At 41.7% G+C, this 23908-nt stretch overlaps 2 protein-coding genes across 2 annotated transcripts; both read right to left on the bottom strand.

Annotated features, from left to right (window-relative positions):
- Nucleotides 1-4376: 4376 nt before the first annotated feature.
- Nucleotides 4377-6184, bottom strand: LOC149269444 (uncharacterized). The gene has a single exon (XM_089468054.1). The coding sequence runs from the start codon at nt 6136-6138 to the stop codon at nt 4423-4425; it is 1716 nt and encodes a 571-aa protein (XP_089324180.1). The 5' UTR covers nt 6139-6184; the 3' UTR covers nt 4377-4422.
- Nucleotides 6185-6206: 22 nt separating this feature from the next.
- On the bottom strand, nt 6207-7832 carry LOC149269443 (uncharacterized). The gene has a single exon (XM_089468055.1). The coding sequence runs from the start codon at nt 7830-7832 to the stop codon at nt 6228-6230; it is 1605 nt and encodes a 534-aa protein (XP_089324181.1). The 3' UTR covers nt 6207-6227.
- Nucleotides 7833-23908: the final 16076 nt, after the last annotated feature.

Genomic DNA, 23908 nt, shown 5'->3' with positions numbered 1-23908 from the left:
AATAATATATCGTTGTATGTAAATGAGATTAATGCCAAGTATATATATCATTCACTTAGTAGCGCCAAAAATATGTGCAGAAATATGAAGCAGATTTTCTTGAACTATCCACTCAGATCGCAATTGCAATACGTCAGGGGATTGGGCAATGCCTTGGCATGAGCTACGACCACCTGCCGGCTGACTGCGATACCCGAAACTGTTCAATTAGCGGGCAATTTCGACGGGCGATAACTCGCAATTTGACAACTTTCAAAAATATGAGCTCATGTTACGGGGCTGCACTTGCACAGATCTCAAAATGCAATTTATAATTAACATTTCATAAATTCGCGATCATGATAAGAGAAGTTTTCCATTAAGAATCAATTAAAATGCAAAACTCGATCAAATATGTTTGCTTTGTTGCTGCTGCTGTTGTTGCTATTGTAATTCGAATCGACTGCAGTCGATTTATCGCGATCGAACCACTTTTCACACAAGATTAAGTCTAAGTACGGCAATGAAAATGCATTTTATTGAAGCAACGGCAACAGCAGAATTTACATGAGAATTCCAATACATTTGAAAATGATAATCATAAATGGGTGTCAGGTATTGAATGGCCTGATTAAAATACGTTTTTTAAATATTGTATATAAATTCCAGAAAATCTCAAAATTGTATTTACAAATTTGTTTAACAGTTCTTTTAACATTTCAGTTCACTTTTTTCTATATCGATTAAGTTCTTATATTTTTCAGGGTATTAAGTACCAGAGCTTTAATTAATATGTATACATAGTAATATCATACATAAAGAAGTGGAGCGATACTATCACGTGCAATGTTAATGAATTCAATTGAATTCTTGCATTATCGCCAGACAAGCCGACCCGAACAGCACACAATCAGAGACCCACGCAGACCCAGAGGCAGAGGCAGACCCAGACCCAGTGCCAGACCGAGTGCAAAGCCCAGTGCCATATCTAGTGCCAGTTTCAGTTGTCCACTTGTTCACTTCCCAGTGGGCAGCCTCAGTTGCTCCGTAGGCTTAGCTCTCTTTGATCTATTTGCGATTGTCTCCGTTGGCGTGGTCGGTCCAGCGCGCTTGGATCTAGCGCCACAACAAAACGGAGCTAAACAAGTTAGACTAGACTCGTACCAGCTGCCTGACTAGCAGTTACCCTATAAACAGCAACGAGTGAGCATAATAAACATCCTTTTTAAAGTCCTTAGATTCCTTTTCAACATCAGTTTTTTATTACCTATTATAGAATACCCCTGCCGATATTATATACTGAAGAATAGCTCACATCAAACACAATTATTCTGCTCGACTAAGGTCAATTGTAATTTTGTTGTGCGACAAATTCAGTTAGAAACGTAGGATACCCCCTCTATTGATAGACGCAATAAAAGGTTTATATATATTTAATAAATTGTATGCACTTGCTGCCAACTGCGCACAGAAATTTGCATAGACGTACGACTCTATTTTGTGTGTATATTTTTTTTATATTTGTGATTGTTAATCGCACTTTGGTAATCTATGTGGGTTAGCGACCCAAGCGAACGAGCGAGCGTGCCGCATGGAATGTGTAATTGAAAATTAAGTCTTACATGTTAAAATGGGCTGTAAGATTATTTTTTATTAAATTTAAATATGGCAGACTTATTCAATGGGGGAGTTCATATATTATAAATAATTTGAATATTCCAAATAAATGTACAATCCTAGTCTATTTAGCGATGTTCCTTTATCGTTAAGTATCCTTGAAACTTAGATAGTTTAATGCTCAAATTTCTTATAATTCTTATCAATTTAATCAATAAGGAGTCTGCATTATAATCCTAAATATAAAACTAAAAATTCTATAAATATGCCCAATGCTTTGACATAATGATTTTTATGGTATTTTATATTCGATGAAATTTTTAATTTCAAAGCAGAGGTGCTTCACTGCCTATCACGCCATCTATCGGCGAAGCTGTGCAGCTTGCAAGGATGCACGGTTTGTGACTCGGCTGTGCAGCAAGGACAACACTAGTTAAAGCTTAATCTGTTATACAAATGTGCATCAAAGCAACTGTTAAGTCAATGCATGATTCGGATTATTTTAACATTAGAGTAAATGTTAAACCCGATCGCAGCAACTAGGACTTTAAAGCATATGTACATAAATCACTAACCATAAATACAAAATTTAATACATTTTGTGTGCTATCACAGAAAACTATTTAAAAGATACATGTATGTATTAAACTTCTCATAGAAAGGGTTCTTCTATAAATTCATTGAAATATGAAATTGCATTTGATAGCATAGTATATAAACATACACAATATAGATATTAGGATATAGAGTTGGTTAATTTAGTTCGTGCTCTAATTTTAGTTTATAAAATTTTAAGTAACAGCATAAACTATTTCCAAAAATAAAAATGTTCAGAAATGTTGTTTTCCTTTGCTAATCAGAAATGCAAAGCATTCAACTTGGAGAAATTCCGTTTGATTTATAAACGAATGCTTGGGCATACTGAAGGCATCAAAAATGTTAATGTAATATCTTGAAAAACACAGCCTGATCTATCGCTTAACATAATCGGCCACATGTTGTGTGGTTGGGCCAGCCTAATGCATTTTCGACTGCTGTGGCTGTAAAGCAGAAAAAACAAAAACAAAACTGAGCGACGCCCGCATTCCAATGAAAGCGCCAGCAGCTGCACGAGCAGCAAAAACAACAGCAACAACAACAACAAGCATGCAGGCACACACAAGTCAAAGAAATTTGCTGTTAATTCACGTATTAACCTCTTGACATTTGGCAGCAGCGTCGCCAAGCAAAAGAAAAACATGTCGACAAACTTGCAACGTGGTGGCACAGCCAGAGACGCGGTGCGGTGCGGGCAGAGGCAAAGAGCGGCACATCTGCCCGTTGCATAGAAACTGTGTCAATGTGCCAGCAACAAATGTTTGGGCGTTGTGCATGAATGTGGACGTGGCTGTGGCTCTGGCTCTGGCTCTGCCCGTGGATGTGGATGATGTTGGCGGCATGTGGGAGGGCCCACAGCGAGATATCGGCGTTGGAGTTGAAGCGTCGCCTTTGGAGTTGGAGCCACGCCAAATGGAAAACGGCACGCCGCGTGTGTCTCTGTCTCTGATTCTCTGTGTCTGTGTCTCTATGTCTCTGTGCCTATGAGTACGTGTGCCTCAATGACTTTCAATTAAATCAATATTCATCGTTTTGGCTGCCTCGGGGTCCAAATGGCAGCGGGCGGCCACGGCACAGCCCGGCCGGGCAAGCAGGCCAGAGCGTTGAGCCAAAGGCAGTTGCTGCTGTGACTCCGCTCCTTGATTAGACGCAACAGCAGCAGCAGCAGCAACAGAAACAACAGCAACAACAGCAACAAACAGTTAACAGCTAACATCAATAGCTAACAGCAGCTAACGCTGCCGCAACGACAGCAGCATGGGAAAATGTGCAATTTCGGCCAAAAATAAATAGCAAACTCTTGAAGAGACGGAGACCAAGCGAATGAGATACCTGAATAGCCTGACCGAGCCTGGGCACATTCATTGCGCAAAGTTTGTGGCCTGTCTCTGTCTCTATACTTGTGTGTGTGTGTGTGTGCAGCCAGTCTGCAATCAAAGATACACCACCAAATAAACATTTGAATCACTTCCCCGAGCCTTTCACAAAAACAACAACGAGCAGCATAAACAAAGCCCCAACAAAAGCAACAAAAACAGACAGCACACAGAAGTTAGCCCAGTCGAGAGCCGAGCGCGAGCAAATAATTAATGTTTGCCAATAACCGAAGACACCTTCAGCACACAGCTCACAGAGAAGGCAGCCCCAAACTGAAAGCTGCAATCTGCCAGCTGCAAGCTGCAAGCTGAAGTTGGAAATTTGTGATTGCCTGCCCGCCCGGTGTCAGAGCCGAGACGACAAGTGCGCCCGGTGGAGATGCAAATGAGGTATTTGTTTGATCATGTTGCTTCTGGAGGACCCGAACACGGTGGAGGACGAGAATTCTAAGGTCATATTGGATATAAGTCCATCGATGCCTAACTATATCGACGGTTACGCTGCTGTCGATATTTTCCATGATTGTGATGGTGTTGGGAGAGATCTGGGATCTAAGTGCTCATACGGACGGACGGACGGAAGGACAGACGGACAGCGCTATATCGACTCAGCTCGTCGTCCTGATCAAGAATATATATTATGGGGTCTGCGATGATTCCTTCTACCTGTTACATACTTTTCACAAAACCATCATACCCTGATTTCCCATTTTCAATGGGTTCAGGGTATACAAATATTTTATTGACATAGTATAATAAGAAAGCAAAGTACATTTTCTGAATAAAAATCTATTTCGAAAACGAGAATCCCAAAGCTCTTCAAATTTTTGTTCCTTACGCCTTGCGCTTGAAATTAACTTCTCCAGCGCTCAACGATAAAGCACCAAGAGGCCAGCAATATACCAATCAACCAGAGAGCAGCTGCCGCATAGTAGTACTCTAGATCATTGGAGTTCACCTCCTGATATTTAGCATGGTTCACAAATCGTAAACGTCCGCTCTGGATCCCATTGGTGAAGCCATCGCTTTTCATCTTCAACAAGATTCCACCTTCGAACATTCGCCGCAGATACCAATTGAAGATCTTTAGGTAGGGTCGCCCGTAGGCCGCGGGCATGAAAAAGGGCTGCTGGTAGATGATCTGCGGTAGCTTGTGGAATAGCGGAACGCGCAAGAACTTCTGCTGGTACAAGGCAAACTCAATGCTATCCGCAAAGCCACTGTGCAGCATGCTGACGTTCAGCTCGAGTCGATATCTGTCTACCAGTTGCTCCGGTGTGACTACGAGGTGTTTGGCCAGCTGCGGATGCAGGTCGGGCAGGTTGATTAGGAACTTATACTCGACTTCCTCTTGGGGCAGTTTGTAGTCCGTTCCCTCCAAGTCGTCGAAGCTGTTCAGCTGCTTTTCATAGAGGCCCGCCGCCAAATTGCTGGAGAGCTTCGCCAGGTAAAGATTGGTCAGCATGAGGCCAGCTATTATCATCATGACGTAAACTAAAAGCCGACGAGGTCTTGGAGGAGTAGCTAGATCTCTACCAGGTGACAAGAAAAGCAAAAGTCGCAGAATTTGCAAAAATGCAGCACTCAAAGTTATCCGACCTTGAGAAAGCAGAAACAGCGCCCCGCTACAGTAGCTCAACATGCCCAGACAGGTCATCCAAGTGTGCCAAGTGTAGGGCTTCAGAAGGTACATATACCTGGGCAGCAGTCTGGCTGATGGCGCCATGAGATAGCTGTTCTCGTGCCAGAGTACAACACTGCTCGTGAAGTTCGGAGTCTCTGCTAGCAGGTATGGCAAAAAGTCGACAAGGCGGGTGCTTAGCGCTTCATTAGCTTCTCTCAAGGAGTCCATCATGTGTGTTCGTATGCTGCCCTTATAGTGCTGAATGAAGTCCAGGACCATGCGAAGCATATAGCCAGCATACACAGTTCGATTGTGCTGATCTTTAAAGAGAAAGGCCCGCGGCGCGCTGCTGGGCAGGATGCCACAAGTTATCGGAAAGCCGTGAAAGTCCCAAAGCAACCCACGAGTGCGATGAAAGTACTGCAGCGTATCTCGCATGACTAGCAGTCGAAGTTCTGGGTACGGCATGTAGCTTCGGAGCTCCTGAGTATGCGGCAGCGCCACCAAAATGTGCACCATGCCCTGACGCCAGCAGTGCGAAAAGAGCTGGAATAATTTACCTGGCGTTGCCCCTGGATAAATGATGAATACCTGCAGCTGCTGGGCACGCCAGAGCCAGGATGTGAGGTAGCTGACCATACTGTCGGTATGCGCATCCTCCAGAAATATGATAGTCAAGGCTCGCTCACTGTAGTTCCCGCTTAGTACGAGCTGCAGCGTCGCATTGCTTACCCGCAGTGTTGGCAGAACCTGCTCTCTGGCAGGCAAGAGATCATCGAAAACAGATCTATTTCCGAACTCAACATAAACATTCAGTTCAATGTTGTACAAAGCGTTGAGCTGGTCAATGCACTGGCTGACAAAGCGTCCCGGCACCAACGACAAGTTCTGCAGCGTGTTCAAGTATAGCAAATCCATTGGAGTTCTGTAGGCCAGAGACACCATGAACTGCTTTTATAGCTATAGCTGAACGTAGACCCCGTTATTAGGCCCAAGTTTATTAGTACGTGTTAAATACATAATTAACATTAACATTACATTTGAATTTGATTAGTCATGCGATGTCTCAGTAACTCCAGGAAGAAGCAGAGTGAGGCTAGTATTAGGCCTACGCCCCATAATGCAAATGCATAGTAATAAAATTCCACAGAGAATGGTTTCCGCTCAATACCGTCACTTGCAATAAATTTCGTAATGCCACCCTCGATTGTGTCGAGATATGCATCGGTCTTAATCTTCGACAAAATGCCGTGCTCAAATATGCGTCTTAGATAAGTATTCATAATATTTAAGTAGGGCAATCCGTTGAGCACTGGAAAGGACATGAAGGCATCCAAAAGACTTTTCGGTATCACCTTGAAGAGGGGAGCTTTCAGAAGGTGCTGTTGTAATAGAAAGCCATCTAAGCGATCTTCATATCGAAAATACATGTGGTTTGTGTTCATAGTGACGCGTGTCGCTTCGAGGACATTCGAGTCAACTACGTTAATGCGTTGCTTGATGATGTCTGGCATGTATGATGACTGATTTACAAAACTAGCGTAATAACTGTCAGTTAACAATGTGTAAGGAGAACGTTCCAAAGCCTGGAATGTGTTGTAATCCTCCTCAAACAAACCCGACGTTAGCATGCTTGAAAGCAATGCCAGATAGAAATTCGTCAGTATGAATCCACTTAGGAGCATTATATAGTGGATGACAGTCTGTTGCCAGTTGGCAAAGAGGATCCTTGGTTGTGAGATAAACAGCAAATTGCACCAACTGCTTAGAAAATGTTTGCCAATCTCTGTTCGTCTATTTCTGCTACTACATACATAAAGCATCAGCATTCCGTACCCAATAGCTCCAACCACTGCAAGCCACAGAGTCCAAGTGAAAGGGCGCACAAAGTACAAATAGCTCGCAATTGGCTTGCCATGGGGCACTGCTAAACGTAATGCAACGAGATGGAGAGGTTTAGTGGATGTAATGTTTAAATGGGAGTGCTTGATATAACAAATAATATCAATGCTACGGTTTATATATAGAGAAATAGCAGTATCGTACAATTCATCAACGTCAATTTCCTTCACTATTTGTATCGAAGAATTGTGCCGGTGCGTAAACTCCTTGAGCACATTGTACAAGTAGCCGCTTTTGATCCGCTCACCTTTTCGATTTATGTATTGAAAGATGCGGGGCTCAATCGAGAATAAAAGTGTCCGCACCGGATATTGTTGAAGATTCAATAGTTGGCGCCACCTATTGAGGTAGTCCTCTAGCAGCGGTAATCGCAATGTGCGCATTGTTGGATATGGATTGTAGCTGTATAACAGAATCTCGGGTCGTAGTTTCTGAATGAGAAGCACATTGATGAATCCGTTATAAAAGCAGTAGCTGTAGAGATCATTCTGCCAGTTGCTGGGATCTTCCTTAGTTATAAAAATAATGTGAAGTTCATGTAGCTCCCACAAAAGGCGTGGCAAGAAGTTCATGAGTCGAGGGTCTAGTGGAAAGGCCTGTATGTAAACTATGATTAACGTTTTTTCGGTAAATCTTCCAAGAAGTTTAAAATCAGGTATGCTGTTATTCGATAGCTGAATTAGCATTTTGGGCGTATCCAACTGTAACGGCATTGCTTCTCCATCGGTACTCTCCATGTTAATAAATAGGTTAAGTTCTATTCCGAATGCAGAGTTGAGTTGATGCAGAATCTGAGCCACTTCAGATTGTCTCGTCTCGTCTCGTGCATCATATTGTCCACAAAATTGAAAAAGAACTATCACTTGAACAAGACTTCTTGTTATCAAAGCTGAATAGAGGCCAAATAACATTTTTTCACGTTTCTCCAGTAGTCAAAACTCTGTGGTAGTCCAAGGAACACTAGGCACATTTCTAAGGAGCCACTGCGGTTTTAATGGCTGTGACCGATTTTTGTCTGATTGAACCAGGCCAGTAATTCAATTATATCCAAATTCAGGAGGCGTTCATTGGTCTTATCGGGCATCGAGTAAATATCAGCTTAACTGCATAATTGTTTTCTGGGACAGGGGCTGTTTTATCTAAGCTATCCAAAAAATCATATGTAATTAAATATGCCCCCATATCATATTTTCCGCGTTGCGTTCGAAAATATTATATAAAACAAATAAGAAAGATCTAGTCGGAGTTCCCGACTAGGGAACTAGGAATTAAAATATAAAATAATAAAACTATATCTGCGTTATACATACATCAGGGACCTTTGGTTTATTGAGATCAGGCACGCCTCTTACATACATTTTAATAACAACATTACACTCTGATTTCCCATTCCCAACAAATTCAGGCTATATAACAAGATATACAATATTTATTTATATGTATTTTTAGTAGGTATTTTTATGAGAATTTCAGCAATTTGTTTGAAGATTTGAGTGCCTGATTTTGGCCGACGAACTGACTACTGCAACAATGTTTGAAACTAGTTAGCCAATAACAGCGGCAGCAACAACAACGGCTCCGATTGCGAACAATTCAAAATTGAAATCGCTCATAAATTCTGGGACTAATTGCAAAGAACGGCAGACCTTGAATTCAAATCAGCAGCTCAGTCAGCCAATGGCTACTGCTAAGCAAATGTCTTGCAAAATTATGAAGCTTCACAAATCTAAAAAAAAAAAATGAAAAAAAAAAAAAAAAAAAAGGCAAACCAACCGTATACGATATCCATTGTGTTTGAAAATAACGATAAATAAATATAAATTTCAAAGGCAAACATAAAGAGCTATTGACTGTTGACTTTTATGAACAATTAGGCGGCAGCCACTTAAAGAGGCGAATATATTGAGATACAGATACGCAGATAGAGATAGAAATACATATATACATCTAGATACAGCCACAGCGCGCATATATGGCATACAAGTGCTGCGCTCACATGGTTAATGGGCCGCTCTATGGGTTCTCTATGGGCCTGGCCAACAATAAACTGCAATTGATTAGATCGACAACTGCAGCACGCAACGGCGAATGGCAAAAGGCCAATCGGGGTGTGGGGGAGGCGTGTCGAGGGCGTTGCAAGCTTGTGTGCCTTTGGACTTCAATTAATGCATTCAAAGCATTTATGCAAATGGCGGGAAATAATTTATCACCCATTCAAGACGCAACAACAACTGCGGCCGCATCAATTGCAATTGCAAAGCAATAGCAGCAGTAGCAACAACAACTATCAAACCTTCCATCCATGCATTGCAATATGCAAAAGTTTTGATCATTAGCGTAACGCCCACGCAGTTTGCATTAAGTGGGCGTGGCCACAATCCGCACACGTTCTCTTGCTGTTTTTGTTTTTGTTTTCGATTTTCATTTTTCTATTCTGGTTTTTTTTTTTGGAGGCGGCTTTGTTTGATTTGCTTTGCCTCAGCTGTCGAGTTGATTTTATTGTTGTTGCATTTTATATAATTAGTACTTAATTTATAATTTACTGTGCCGCGAATAATGCACTCAATTGTTTAAGTTATTGTTGTTGCTGTTGCTGTTAGGAAATCAGCGCAAGGCTAGAAGATTTGAGATTGAATGTCTGCTGTGGCCAGTGCTGGGTGGAGTCAAGTTGTATCGGCGTGAAAGGGGCTTTTTCCGAGCCATCACGATATGGCAATGCTATAATTTATGATTGAACACTCAACTGAGATATACGATTTGCATTCGCCTTTTTATTTGAATGTTCCACTTTCAATCGTCTGTGACTTAAAAGGTAATTTCTCTATCGCTCCTTCTTCGTTCTTGTCAATCCGTTAGTAACGCCCACGCAATTCGACACCGTCTTTGTGTGCAGCGAAACACAAGGCCTGACCATAACATTAAAATAACAATCATCTACCAGTTACTTATCGCCACATCATAGAGACCACCCTCCGCCGCTCCCAGCACTCGACGGCCAATCTTTGGCCAACGATCTGTTTAAAGTCTAAGTATGCCCCAAAGCAACAGCTGAGTTATTTCGCAGTCGGAATTGAAACTCTGGCCGTAAAATCAATTTGCCAAAACGTCTACAGCTTTATCACACTGTTCACTTAGTCATAGCCGCAGCCATGGACGTACTTGTCTCTGGGCACTTCAGCCATCAGCCCAAATGCCTGAAAATGGGCAAAGATCGAACTCTCGACCGAACGAACCATCTGCCATCGGTCAATCAACAAGCCGGCCCAACTTCAGCTGGCAACTCATAGCTGGGAGCTCTAGCTCAAGCTGAGTATACACGAAAATACTAACATTTCTTGTCTATATCAATTGACTTTTTGGGGCAACAGAAATTATATGGCCGCAGCCGCAGTAGACGGTGCCAAAGACAATAATTCGCAATCGATCAAAACGAAGGAGTGGAGGCGACAGTTGGGCCCAGCAATTTATGCGGCTCAACTAATGCCAGAGATTTGGTCAAATGGGTCACAGCATCGAGCCCAAGTATTGCAATTGGAATTGAGAAAGTTATCGCTGGTCAGTGGTCAGTGGTCAGTGATAATGGGTTTATCGGCAAGTCGATGGTCAAAATATTGGCGTGACCGAGGTTAATAAAAAAATTGCTGACCCTTAAGCACTTGCTGTGGTGGCTGGGCGTATCGCCTCGCTTCGTCCTCGATGCGGCTGGCATAGACAAGCATGTGCCTTTAAAATTAATTGGATATCATAAAATTGTGGCTGCTGACCAAAAAAAAGACGAAAAGATTGCTTAATCAATGAGTAGGTGAATGTGCGCTCGTATGCTCAAAGGCGTTGGCTGACTTTAGTTGGCTGACTGGCGTGAACTTTGCGCAAGCCAAGTTAATGGGCCATAAACATTGCTACGGTAAAAGTCAAGCGATTGTGCGCCTAATTTGTCGCTTGCCAGGCCAATCAGGGTACCAGCAGCAGCATGTTGTCGGCAACACGGCATTAACAAGTGCAACACCAATATACATATGTGCGTGAGTGTGTGTGTGCTTTGGCTGTCAATTGCTGACATTTGCAATGGTCCAATATGTTTGACATTCATTGGCAAGTCGCATGTTGCCAAGTGACTGACATTTTGCCGCTTGCATAACAGGCAACAACATCAGCAACATCATCAGCGGCAACAGCAACAGCAACATCTAACAAGCTGCCAAATCGAATGCAGTCAATCGACTGATTGCACTTGTTGCCATCGATATTCAAATACAAATATCTCAGCAGCAACTGCATCCAAATATCAACTCCTGCCTTTTGAAATGTTGGCTATTCGCTGTTCGCAGTTTATGTTTATGTTTATGTTTATGGGTCTTTGCAGTTGGCCATAAATACAAACGATGTTGACGCCGCCAGCATTTCTCGATTGATTGCCGACAATTTGCTGCCGCTTTGATGTGGCCTTGATATACCCTAAAAGAGGATATTATAATTTTGTCACACAATGTGAAACGCGTGGCATGAGACGACGTCTGCGACGTCAACAATTGGTCAAGAGCTGAATATTTATAGCCATATATCTTTGTCCGTCTCTCAGCTTTGGAGCAATCATAACAATGGACGCGTTGGAGTTATAATAGATCTACAAATCGAACTGAGCGACCAAATACAATATTCAAGACATTCGTAAAACCATGAACTTTACATCCTCATTTGGTTTTAGATCTCAGAAGTGATTTACGTTCAATTTTTAGGAATTGCAGGAACTGTCTGCATGGAAACATACTTATTTTTAATGAATTCATTCTAGTATGTATTTATCTTCATTATATTGATAATAGAGAATTTTAAACTCCATTAGAAAGATAATTACTAATAATTAATTATTGAAGAGTGTAGTGGGGTTGTTTCTTTTCCAAATCAACGGATCTAATCTATTTTCCTCTTGTGTCATACAAACTCTTCCCTGACTGTGGCATGCCGTAAATGAAGCATTCGCAATTAATAAATAGAATAGTTGTTCTACATATATCTAAATACCCATATATCGACAAATCCAGCATCTAAAATTTATTTTAACCAACTTACAGGAAAAAAAAATATTAAATATTCGTCAATGTTTCGATTTATATATTTATAGTATATGCAATTGATTGTCTTCGCTCATAATATAGGAAATTCCTCAAAAAAGCCTAAGGCCAAAATTTTATCTTTTAAATTAATAAAAAAAAAAAATAAATAAAAATGGTTGGCTTTAAATTTAAATTGTTTGCAATAGACATAAAAATGTTGTTCATATTTATTATTTTAATTAGTATGTCCACTTTGCTTAGCTTAATGCCTTGGTGCTGTCTTACGAATATCTTAAGCGCTTTTTCTTTTGGCTTTTAACTCATGGTTATCACAAAAACATTTAGCCAAGCTCGCCCACACAAAGGCGACATCAATGGCTGCAATAACAACTATTGCTGAGCTAACCAAAATAAGAAAACACACAACGGCACATTGCGGCTTGCGTTAATAGCCATAAAGAGTCAATTCAGCTCTCGCAGCAACTCCACAAAAAATATATATATACAAAACTAAAAGCTGAAGAGAAAAGGTGCCGAGGCGCGTAAACTAAGCCATAAAATTATGTTTAACACACCCTCTGACGGAGCTGTGAACAGCGCAAAATGCGTAGGATAAATCCGTAAACTGTTGTTGCTGTTGTTGTTGTTGTTGTTGTTGTCGCTGTGCTGCTGCAGCGACAATCGACGACGAGTTGTTAGCAATTTTTCTTTTTGGCACTTGCGACAAACGACAATTAAAATGCAAACAAATTGAATGTGTGTGTGTGTGTGTGCGTGTGTGTGCAGAAGGTCTGTCTAAGTGTTTTACGCCATAAAGTAGCGCACTTAACTTGGTCTGCAACAGCAGCAGCAACAATCAGAGCAACAGCTACATCGGCAACATTGCTTTTGCCGCTGCTGCTGCGGCTGCTGCGCACGCGCGCAACATTTTTGTGCGGCTGAAATGCGGCGAAAGTTGGCGTGCCGTTATTTTAATTGCAACATGTTGCCCGGTAATTTGTCTGCACTCGTAAATGTTGCGACGCTAATTGCCCAGCAAAGAGCACAGCAATACATTGTAACAACAATAGCCAGCAATGGTGTGGAGGCAGCAACGGGAAGCGGGGGCAGCGAGTCGTTTCCTAGACAATTGTGTGGCAGCCGAAAATTGATTTGAGTTCGACTAGTGTTAACGCCCTGAGCCACAACTTAGCTAATCAAGTGCAGACCGCCCTCAGGCACACATTAACCTGTCAACGTGGCCAGGTTTGCAACACATTTAGTGAAGGCCGCCAGGCTGAGGACCGGGACCGGGTCTGCGGCCACGTTCGCGTCCGTGAAACGAAATCAAAATCAAAATCTAATCTATAAGTAGTAATCAAATTTGTGCTTGCAGCCAGGCTGCCTGCCGCACAGCCCGTAATTATGCAACACATGTTCAGTGCAACAATTGGCCATAATTTAGTCAAAGGTAATTGAGTAAGCGCGGCCAACGCCACGCCGTTCCGCTTAGCCTATCATTATGCAGCACAATTTCCAGCCGGGAAGCCCCCAACCCTTGGCAGAGCAGCAGCGCACGCATTCCGGCAGTCGCCCTGATTGAGAAAGCCTCAGGAATTCCGCTTGCTGGCGAGCTGGGCGCCTTGTTTATTTATTTCTAGTTAGACGCGCATTACCTCGCCATAGCTACTTAATTGCATGGCTGCGCTCCTTGGGCATCTGTGGGCTAAGCGCGGCTGCATTCCGCTGGTGTGATATGCAGGCCGCAAGATTCTGTGAGCCACCGAGAGTATCCTTGGGGTAATTGCAGTGTTTAATGATTGAAAAGAAGTCAACCTGAGCTAAGCACAGATATGGAGAACGATTGAGATTGCTCTTTAATTTGCGGAAATTGCCACTGCCAGAAGTGATTTTACAGTAGCCAAGCAGCTCTGCAGCAAGCAACCAACAGTGGCTCGCGGGCAGACGCTCCATTCGACTGCGAGTCTAACCTTTCAGCTAGAGGAGCTTCTGAATTTAGCTGGCATACTTTGCTAGAAAATGTAGTTGGTTATTCATTTGCTTATACATCTAGTCTCTAGCCAGCTCTGACAAGCTGCAACCTTCCCCTTTTCAGACCCAAGCCCAAGCCCAAATTAGCAACAAGTTGCAGCTGGCGCTCCCCCATAAACATTTTGGCAGCAGCCACAGCCCCGAGCTGGTTTTGGGAGCATTTAAAGCAACTGCTATCCGATCTCCGGGCCATATTTGTTGAACACTTCACTTCATTTGTGCCACTTTATACACCTACAAATGTCACTCAAAGCAAAAAACATGTTAATTTACGAAATAGCAAAACTTAAAATACTTTGAAAAGAAGCAAAAAACAAGAAAAAACAAAGCAGAACAACAACAATGAGAAACAAAGCTGGCCAAAAAAGGCTAAAACTGCAGCCAAATGGAGAGCGAAAAAATCAAACGGCGACGAGATCACAAGTCACGATAATGATAAATCGCAGCTAAACATTTAGCCGGGTTACCACTGCCACAAAAGGTCGAGGGTGGATACCAGCTACAACAACAACAACAACAACAACGACAACAAAATGTAGTTGCAGTAGCAGGAAATTTTTATTTACTCATTGTACAATAAAGAAATAAATAACAACAGAACGTCAACAGCAAAAAATGGAGTAGCTAAGCTAGCAGCAACAACAACAACAACAACAAAATAAGGCAACGTGTCACAGTTCGTGAAATAACAATAGTTCACAATCGGCCCCAGTGGCTGGAAGATCAGAGCGAGACCCAGTGCCAAAGCTCAAGCCCGGCCAGAGCAAATATCTTCAGCTTCAGAGCAACTTTAGAGAGTGAGATCAATATCTCAATGAGTTGACGATTGAGCCGGAGCTGCCGAAAAACCAACTCCATATCTGGGGGCTACGAGCTGCCTTGTCATTCGATTGGCTTCTGTGCTGTCTCCGCCGTGGATGGAGCGGCGGGAGGGCGGTCAGAACTGGGTCCATTGCCTTGGTTTATGTTTATTGCTATTGTTGTCATAATAGCAACAACTTTTCGCTTATGCGATAAAAAAATTTATTGAAAAAGTTTTTTTTTTTTTATGGCGTGCATAAATTATGAGTGTTTAGTTTAATGCATTTTCCGTAAAAGGTCAACAGCAGCAAACGAAATTAATTTTGTTGTTTCGATTTCTGTTTCGTTTTAAAGGTATTTTTATTATTATTTTTTTTTTATCAACATTTTTGAAATTTGTGTGATCTTTCAGCTTCTGTTGCTGATTATTTTATTTTTTATTTTTTGCTTTAAGCTTAGCTGCGTCACGATGTAAGCGACCCAAATTGAGAGAATTACTCTATTCAGATTGTGATAAAAAGTTCATTGGCTCCAGAGCGTGCAGATCGAATATTAAAGCGTGAACTTGATAAGAGCAGATTGTTTATATGAACATCCCAAATTGATATTTGCTTTACATCTGAACTAATTAATATCAGAAAAGGATTGCATCAACTGACATACTGTATCATAATCATTAATATCAAGTTCGATTCTAAAATTCTATTAAAAAAAAAATAAAATAAAATTTTGCTTGATATTAGATGTTAATTCTACTTTTGGCAGAGTATTGAGTAGTTGGTAAGCAAATCTAACTTTTATATTATTAAGATATCAACTCTTGCCATTCAGCCTCATATTTCTATAGCTCAAAGAATGGAGCTAGGTCAAATGGATAGTAAAATCTCGTCACGATTTAATTAAGTCTCCCTCTTTCTCACATTAGTTTTTTATCTATATCCAAAATAATGCTTAATCGATATCTATATGATTTATACATATTGGTTTTATTTAGTGAATGGAAACTAAGCCGATCGGACTTAAATGTGATAAACTTGAGATATCGCTTTCCTAAAATATTTTATATTTAACGACAACCTTCTTTCTACAAATTAAAGCTGTCATAGTACTACGAAGACTATAATTATTACAATAGTAATCTGAGGCCTGAACTTACTAAAAGCTCATAGCAGAGAACTAGACTAAAATAAAGACAAATTAAGGAATATTTTCAGAGATCAGTTGTTAAGATAACTCCCAAAAAACAAAAATAATTTCCCAATAGATATTCTTGTCTTCTGTTCAGCTTGGCGTGCTTTATTTGTTTTGGTTTAATTATTTAATTTATTTAACGTATTTAAGCTATTTTTGTATCTATTTCATTCAGTTGAGTGACAATGTTTATCTGAGCTCGCTGTTAAGCTGCATTTCCGATTCGCTTATCGACTTAATTTATCAGCGACAAATTCACTAATGCTGCTTGAAAATATCAACAAATCGGAGCAAAATAGCCGCTGCCAACATTTGCCAGGAAAAATCAGTTAACGCTAATCACAAAATGTGGTGCGAAAAGCGTCCAAATGCAATCGCTGGCGACAGATAATCAATGCAAATTCACACGTCTGCAGGGAGGAGCGGCTGTGCCGCTATGCAGTCGGCTAATGGGGCTGATCGGATAGGTGTCAAATCAACATACTCTGCAAAGGTTGTCAAGTTTTTTGCCCGCCATTGCCCCGCAGCTGTGGCACTGAGGCAGCGAGGCAGCGTGGCAGCGTGGCAACATGGCCAACAGCTGGCAACATGCATACAGAGTGCATATATTGCCGGTTAATTTATGCTACGACATTTGCATAGCGTTGATTACAAAAATGCCAAACGATCCGCCCCCTTTCTCTGGGGTACCGATCCATGTGTAGCAGCCAACCGACAGATTGCATTTTGCCTGCTGGTAACACTTTACGCCGTTGCTGTTGCTGTTGCAGTTGTTGCTGTGTTGCATCTAGAAAAAATAAAAATACCAAAAATGTGTTGAAAACATTTTGACAAGCAGATATTTGTTGCTGTTTGCGGGTCGTTGTTGCCGCTTGGCTGTTGCCTGTTTCTGGTTGCCTGTTGCTTGTTGCCAATTCAATCATGCGAAAGAGCATGCTAGGTCAAATGCCACTAATGAGTTGCCCCACACGCAGCTCGTCTGCAGCCCCAGCAACAACAACATCAGACATCAGACATCAGACATCAGACAGCAGACAGCAGAAGCAACAACATGATTGGCACTCAAGGCTATTTTATCAATGTGATAGCCCAAGATGTTGCTGGTCTCTATGTGGTAATTGCAGCATCATCTTGAAACCTTTTTCTTACCCAGCGAGCCCCAGCAAGCTAGTTATACAACAACAGCAGCAACAGCAACAACAATAATATAGCCATTGCTGATGACAATCGCATAGATCTGAAGGACATAGGGGGTCTTGCCCGAACAGCGATGAGTTGAAAAGAGCAGCTGCTTAGATTTATTGGACATAAGTAGCAGTGAAATGCGATTTTTTTCTGCTCTGTTCTAAGTTATTGCCCACATAATGCTGCCATCCGGCAGCAGTAGCAGCAGCCAGCGACAACAATGGTAGCTGCAGCAAAAACCTTTGCAAGCTGCTGACCACTGCCGGGCTATGCAGATAAACATCATTCATTTAGCGAGGAGTTTGTTTATGCCAACGCTGATAATGTCGACAAGAGTGCTTATTACAGCGCATTAAATATCAGTTTATCGGCAATTATAAAAGCATATAAATACTGACCTAATGCGAAGGAGAAGGGCTGTAAGTAATGATAGCTCTTGGACCTTACTCTAAATCAGTTCGATGACTTAATATCCAAGCAAAACGTTGGCTATTGTCTAACGAGACAGCATGAGCATCAAGAGACAGAGCAGAGCGACATTGCTGCTAGAGCTTTGCATTCGCACATTTGGAAAGTTTGTGGTGGGAATGGTGGCAGCATAGCAACAGCAACATTAATAACAAGCACTTGACTCTGCAACATCTGCAGTATGCAGTGTGTAGTATGCAGTGTGGAAAACAATTTTCATCTGCGCAGCAATAACTCAGCTCATTGTCAGCGGCGGCGACCCACAGGCTAACCCCGACACATCCGTATGGACGGAAGACTCCACATGTGCCGGTCTCGGTAGTTGGGCAGGCGTTGTTGGGGGTCAGCTTGGAGCATTTAAAGGCCACGCGGCCGTTGCGGCAATTTGTCAATTTCATAATTTCAACGGCACGCGGCCCGAAAATAACCAACTCCAGCTCTAACTCCGGGCGGCCCCACACTTGGCTGGTCGGCTCACTGGCTTACTGGCTCGCTGGCTGACTGGCCATAAAAATAAAGAAGAGAGAAGTACTTGGAAGGAATGAAGCCACGGCTCAATGGAGGCCAAGTCGAAGGCCAGCGCACCAGAGTCACATGTGAGAGTCAAAAGCCAGACTGCTCCCATATGCATTTAGCAGCTGCCCCTGCTGCCCCTGCTACGCCAGCTGATGCTTCATTACGGATGCGGGCCACTTTTATTGGAGCTGGTGCAACATGTTGCTCGGCACTTGCAGTTGTCGTTGCTGTTGCTGTTGCTATCGCCGTTGTTTTAGCTGTCGTTGTCGCTGTTACCCGTGTCATTGTTGCTGTTGTTACGTTGTTGTTACGTTGCATTAGAATAGGGCAACAAATCATCTCCATTAACCTAAACAAAACTGCGCAGACAATCGCGGAACGTGCATCTGCAGCACGCCAATGGGAGAGAAACCCTGAGCTTCGACTCCAGCTCTGCCCTGATGGTGGTCTACAAAAAGCATTTGCAACAGCAACAGGCCGTCACAAATAACAACAGCAACAGCAACAACAACAACTGAGGCATAAAACACATAGCAAAGGTGGTAAAATTGGTGTCACTTGTCACGTAGAACGTTAATTGTGAAACGGAAATGCTGCTACGTGCAACGTGTTGATGTTGTTGCTGTTGCTGTTGCTGTTGCTGTTGCTGTTGCAGTTGTAGTTGTTGATGTTGCTGCGCCTGGCACGCCTTGCCAACATGCTGCAACTTCAACCTGGCTGCATAATTCTCGTCTTTAGCTCGTATGCTCCTCTCTCATTTGGCAGCGAACTCGTTGTGAAAATTGAAAAATTAAATCAAGATACCGTGAACTATGTCACGAGTGCAATTCTCAAACATCGACCGCCCGCCGATCCCCGATCGCCGTACTCCTGGGCAAACACCTAAGACCCGCATTGACATTTGCATATTTTTCGGATAATTGAATTGTTGCCCAGCAAAGAGCAAACAACATTTATGCGGACACTCATGATACCAACCGTCGCTGTCCGAATGACAATTCGCAAACGTAATAAAAATGCAAGTGTTTCTCCGCCGCGGAATTCGTGGCGGAGTAACCAAGGCAGTTATTCAACGTCCACGTCAGACCAACTGTCATGTGAGGGCGCCGTAGGCAGCAACTCCAGCAACTCCAGCAGCAGCAGCCGAGCATAAGAATAGAGCGAAGCACAAATACTCTTTAGATATTGGCTATGAAGTAGCTGACCGAAAATGATGGCTGATAGACTCTACAGAGCTTATACGATATCGATTTTTAGTCATTTAACACAATTGTTTTCATGAGATTAAGAAAAATTAATAACTAAAAGCGAATGTGGAAGAATGTCTAGAATATTCAATTGGCTTGGATCTCTTTATATTTGATCAAAAAATTAGAAAATTTACAGCATTAGATAGCTAAAAGTATAAGATATGTTTAAAATTAAAAAATGGAATCTAAATCTATTATTGTGGAAATTAAAAAAAACAAGTAAGAACGTTGCAGTCGGGCGTTACCGACTGCGGAATACTCATTCACATCCCATCAACAATTTAGTAGTTAAGTTTCGTTCTAGTACTGTAGAATATACAGGTTTTTCCGATTTGCCACGCCCCAACTGGGCGTAGACACCTCATTTTTGGTCGGTTTTTAGAAAGAGATAACGTTACCCTAACTGCAAAGTTTGAATGCTTACCCTAAAAAAATGTGAAAATTACAGGGTATTTTTCGATATGCCACGCCCCTAAAGAGGCGTAAAAATTATTTTTGGGGAATCGATAGAGGAGGCTACCAGTAACTCAACTATCCAAATTTGAAGCTTCTAGCTATTATACTTTAGGAGATATAAACTTTTGCGGTTTGCCACGCCCCCTGTGGGCGGACATATATCCGACAAAACTTTTTGGTCTTGGGTGATCAGTCCGAGTATATATACAAAATTTGAGGTCTCTTTCATCAATAGTGTCAAAAATATAGGAGAATTTAAAAAATCACTATATCGTAGACTTATAATTTATCTTCAGACTTTATAGAATCATACCATTAGCTGACGTGCAAAATTTCAGCATTCTAGGTTTACAACTTTAGGAGATACAGTTTTATCCGATTTGCCACGCCCCCAATGGGCGTAGATATATCCGCCATAGCTCGTGATCTTGGGTGGTCAACGCGGACCTACATACCAAGTTTCAGCTTTCTAGCTCTTCAACAAACATGATTTCTCGTATATCGGAAAATGCATTTTCCGATTTGCCACGCCCCTAGTGGGCGGATCGGGAAAATTTTAACACTTTATAAATCGGAGATATACACGAGTATGTGTTCCAAATTTCAAGTCTCTAGCTTCAATAGCGCCGAAATAGATTGCGTTCATACGGACAGACGGACAGACGGACAGACGGACGGACGGACAGACGGACGGACAGCAAGACGGACATTGCACAAAATCAATATACTGATTCACTTTCGTGAATGAGTATAAAAATCTGTATGGAAAAACATTTTCTAGTTATTAACCAAGTATAGATCCCAAAGAATGGCTATAAAACCATCGATAATGTCTTCATTTTAGATACTGTCGATAGGAATTTAGGATAGGAACTCCTAAATCAAGCTGTCATGAATATGAAAAATTTTAAATAAAATTTATTTTATATATGAAATTCTAATGAGGCACAACACTTGCGATTATTAATTTAATCAATGATAAGAGTTTTTTTTCAATCATTCGGCAAGTAAAATATAAAATATCCACATTGAAAAAAATCAACAGATCGCATTAAATATGCAAAATTATTAGTTATTGATGGTGACATCTTTGATCTTAACTGCTCTGCCGGTGCTCTGTGTTGCATACTTCATTTCTGTGTTGCTATGCCCTTCGTGTAGGGTATTAAAAACCAATCAGAAACGCAAAAATCTCTGACAACGTAACTGCAGTTGGCGTTGCACAGTTGCGCGATTAGTCGCGTGGGCGAAAGCGCAACATGACGGCCAACAGATATTTGGATTGGTATAAAAGGCGATGGAAGGTGAGAGAGGGATAGAGAGGGGGGAGTGGATAGCGCTTAAACGGCCGCCGTCCTACGGCTTCCAACTTGGCCAAGTTGGCAACGGCTACGCGCGGGCTTTGTGATTGGATTTATGTTAATTTCTGACGAGATTTGTGCAACGCTTTTGGCTGCCGTTTGTTGCCGCAGTTGCAGTTGCTGTTGTTGCTGTTGCTGCTGTCAGCTGGCGACTGCAAGTTTCTTAAACTGTTTTGTGTGCGTAATTAAATGGTGACATTTTTGATTGCAAAGTGTTTAGCCATGGAGGCAGCTCGCCGTACCAGCCGCATGGCATTTAATTGTGGGCCATCAGACATCTGTCTCGATATCGGGTTCCCAGCTGCACCCAGGACAACAAGTTGTTAGGCTTCCATAAGTAATTTGATGCATAAGCCAGTTTAAGGCGATAAGCCAATTGATGTTTGGCACACACAATTGATGTGGTATTTGGCAAAGTTTAGCATGAATTATCTGTAAATTATTATTTTGTCAAGCATTCGTTATTTATTATACTCCTATTACTTCTATTTTAAGCGACCCCAAAAGATACCTGGAAACATTAGACATCGACATTTACGAATGCGTTTATCAGATGCAAACCTGAAAAATAATAATAATCAATAATTACTAATAAAAAATGTACACAAAATAATGTTTATTTTAATAATTTTGGTAAAGACAGACTTTGATTATCTCATGTCTACAAGATCTATGATTAAATATCAACAGGGAAGGTTATATGCACTTATTCCAATAAAACTAAAAATATGTCGAGCCTTTCTAAAAATTAAACAGTATAAAAATATATATATAATAATATAATAATTTTATAGTAAATTATTATTATGTAATATATTAGTTTCATTTTAATTTTATAAAATATTATTTACATTGTTATATATTAATATTTTTTTTTACTAATTATACAAGTGATAAATATTTAAAATGAATAAAAAAATAAGAAATGTATTTTACATTAAATATATACCTGAATTACAGAAAAGTATACAGATTATTAGATTAATCTAATTAGCAATTGAGCATGCATTGGGTAGAATTGATGAGTGGTTCAGACTGAGATTTAGCTTTCGTAAAATTGTTGAAAGTCTTTTAGCACTATGTTCATTTGCCGCATATTTAAGCAGATGCCTTGTGACTCGGCAGTTAGTCAGCCTGCCACCTGCAATAGTCACTTCACTTCACTTCACTTCACTACACACGGCAACCAGTATAATGTGAGCTCTGCAAATGCCACACGCACACAGGCACACACAGAGCTATGCCCAAGAGCCAAAGCCAAACTGTCTCGTCTGTTCAAAAGCTGGAGCCGCACTTGCATTGTCTGACGCACTGGCTCGAACGCAGTCCCAGTTGCAGTACTCCGTCTCCATCTCCATCTCTCTCTAGCTCTCTCTCTCTCTCTCTCTCTCTCAGTTGCCAGCTTTAGCAGCGTTGGCATCGCATTACATGGCAACAATTTTGAAAACAATCAACAAATAACTTAAAATAATTTTCTAGCCATTTGTGTGCAAGTTGAAGTTTTTACGATTGCGGCGTGTGGCTTTTTGTGCTCTGGCCCCACTGGCCCCTCTGGTCTCCTTGCCCCCTGCACCTTTCCAGCTTCCCCCCTTCTCAGCTGCCGCTCCAGCCGCGGCGATCCATTGGCTGGATCTTTGGTAATGCCCGAGGCCGAGCCTGAAAAGTCGACGGTTTTGTCAGTTCTCTGTTACTCTAATGGGTCTCATAATTTTTGAATTATGCAGTTGTTGTAAGGCTTTTTTCTCTCTTTGCAGCTTTACTTATTTCTTTGGTCTGACAATACATAAATTTGTCTTTGAAGTGGGCCCAAAAGGCCGACGACAACATTGACGGCAGATTGGCGAGAAAACCATTGTTGTTGCTGCTGCTGCTGTTGCTGCTGCTGTTGTTGTTGCTGCTGCTGGCCGTTGTTGCTGGTGTTGTGGCAATTGCAACTGGCCGATTGTTGTTGCAGCTTTTTTGATGTGCCTTGTGTCATTGCTTGATTAGTTTTTAATTGTATGATTTATGGGCAATGCCATTTAATTCGCATTGCACAAAACGTTTGCCTACTCTGTTAACTAATGCTAATGCTAATGCTAATGCCTCGCCACTTAATTGAGAAATTAGCATTAAACATTTCTTCCTATCGGCCGCTCATCTAACCAACCGGCTAAGCAGTTGGTTGACCCGTCACACGGCTCTGGCTTAGTCAATGCACATCAATCTCTGGGCCATTTATAATTTGCTGATTTATTAAGCAAGCGGGCACGAAGCGACATTTTGCTTTTAACAAATATTAGCATAAGATATTTGCGCATTGCCCGCGGCTGCTGCAGCTGCTGCCCACACGCTTATGAATCTGGCTGTGATCGCAGCAATTTTGGCATTTGCCGAGATTTTCTCACAACGCCCACCAACAAGCCCAAAGCTCAGGCTTAAAACCATTTCCAAGTGCTACATAAAGGCCAACAAAATGCAGCCAAATAATGCCCAGCCGGCCTCTGACTTTCCGTAATTT

The sequence above is a fragment of the Drosophila arizonae genome, chromosome 4 (genome assembly GCF_054131065.1).
Source record: "Drosophila arizonae isolate 15081-1271.41 chromosome 4, UAZ_ARI_1.0, whole genome shotgun sequence".
Taxonomy (NCBI): Eukaryota; Metazoa; Arthropoda; class Insecta; order Diptera; family Drosophilidae; genus Drosophila; species Drosophila arizonae.
The sequence above is the reverse complement of the archived record's forward strand: the minus strand, read 5'-3'. Positions and strand labels throughout refer to the sequence as shown.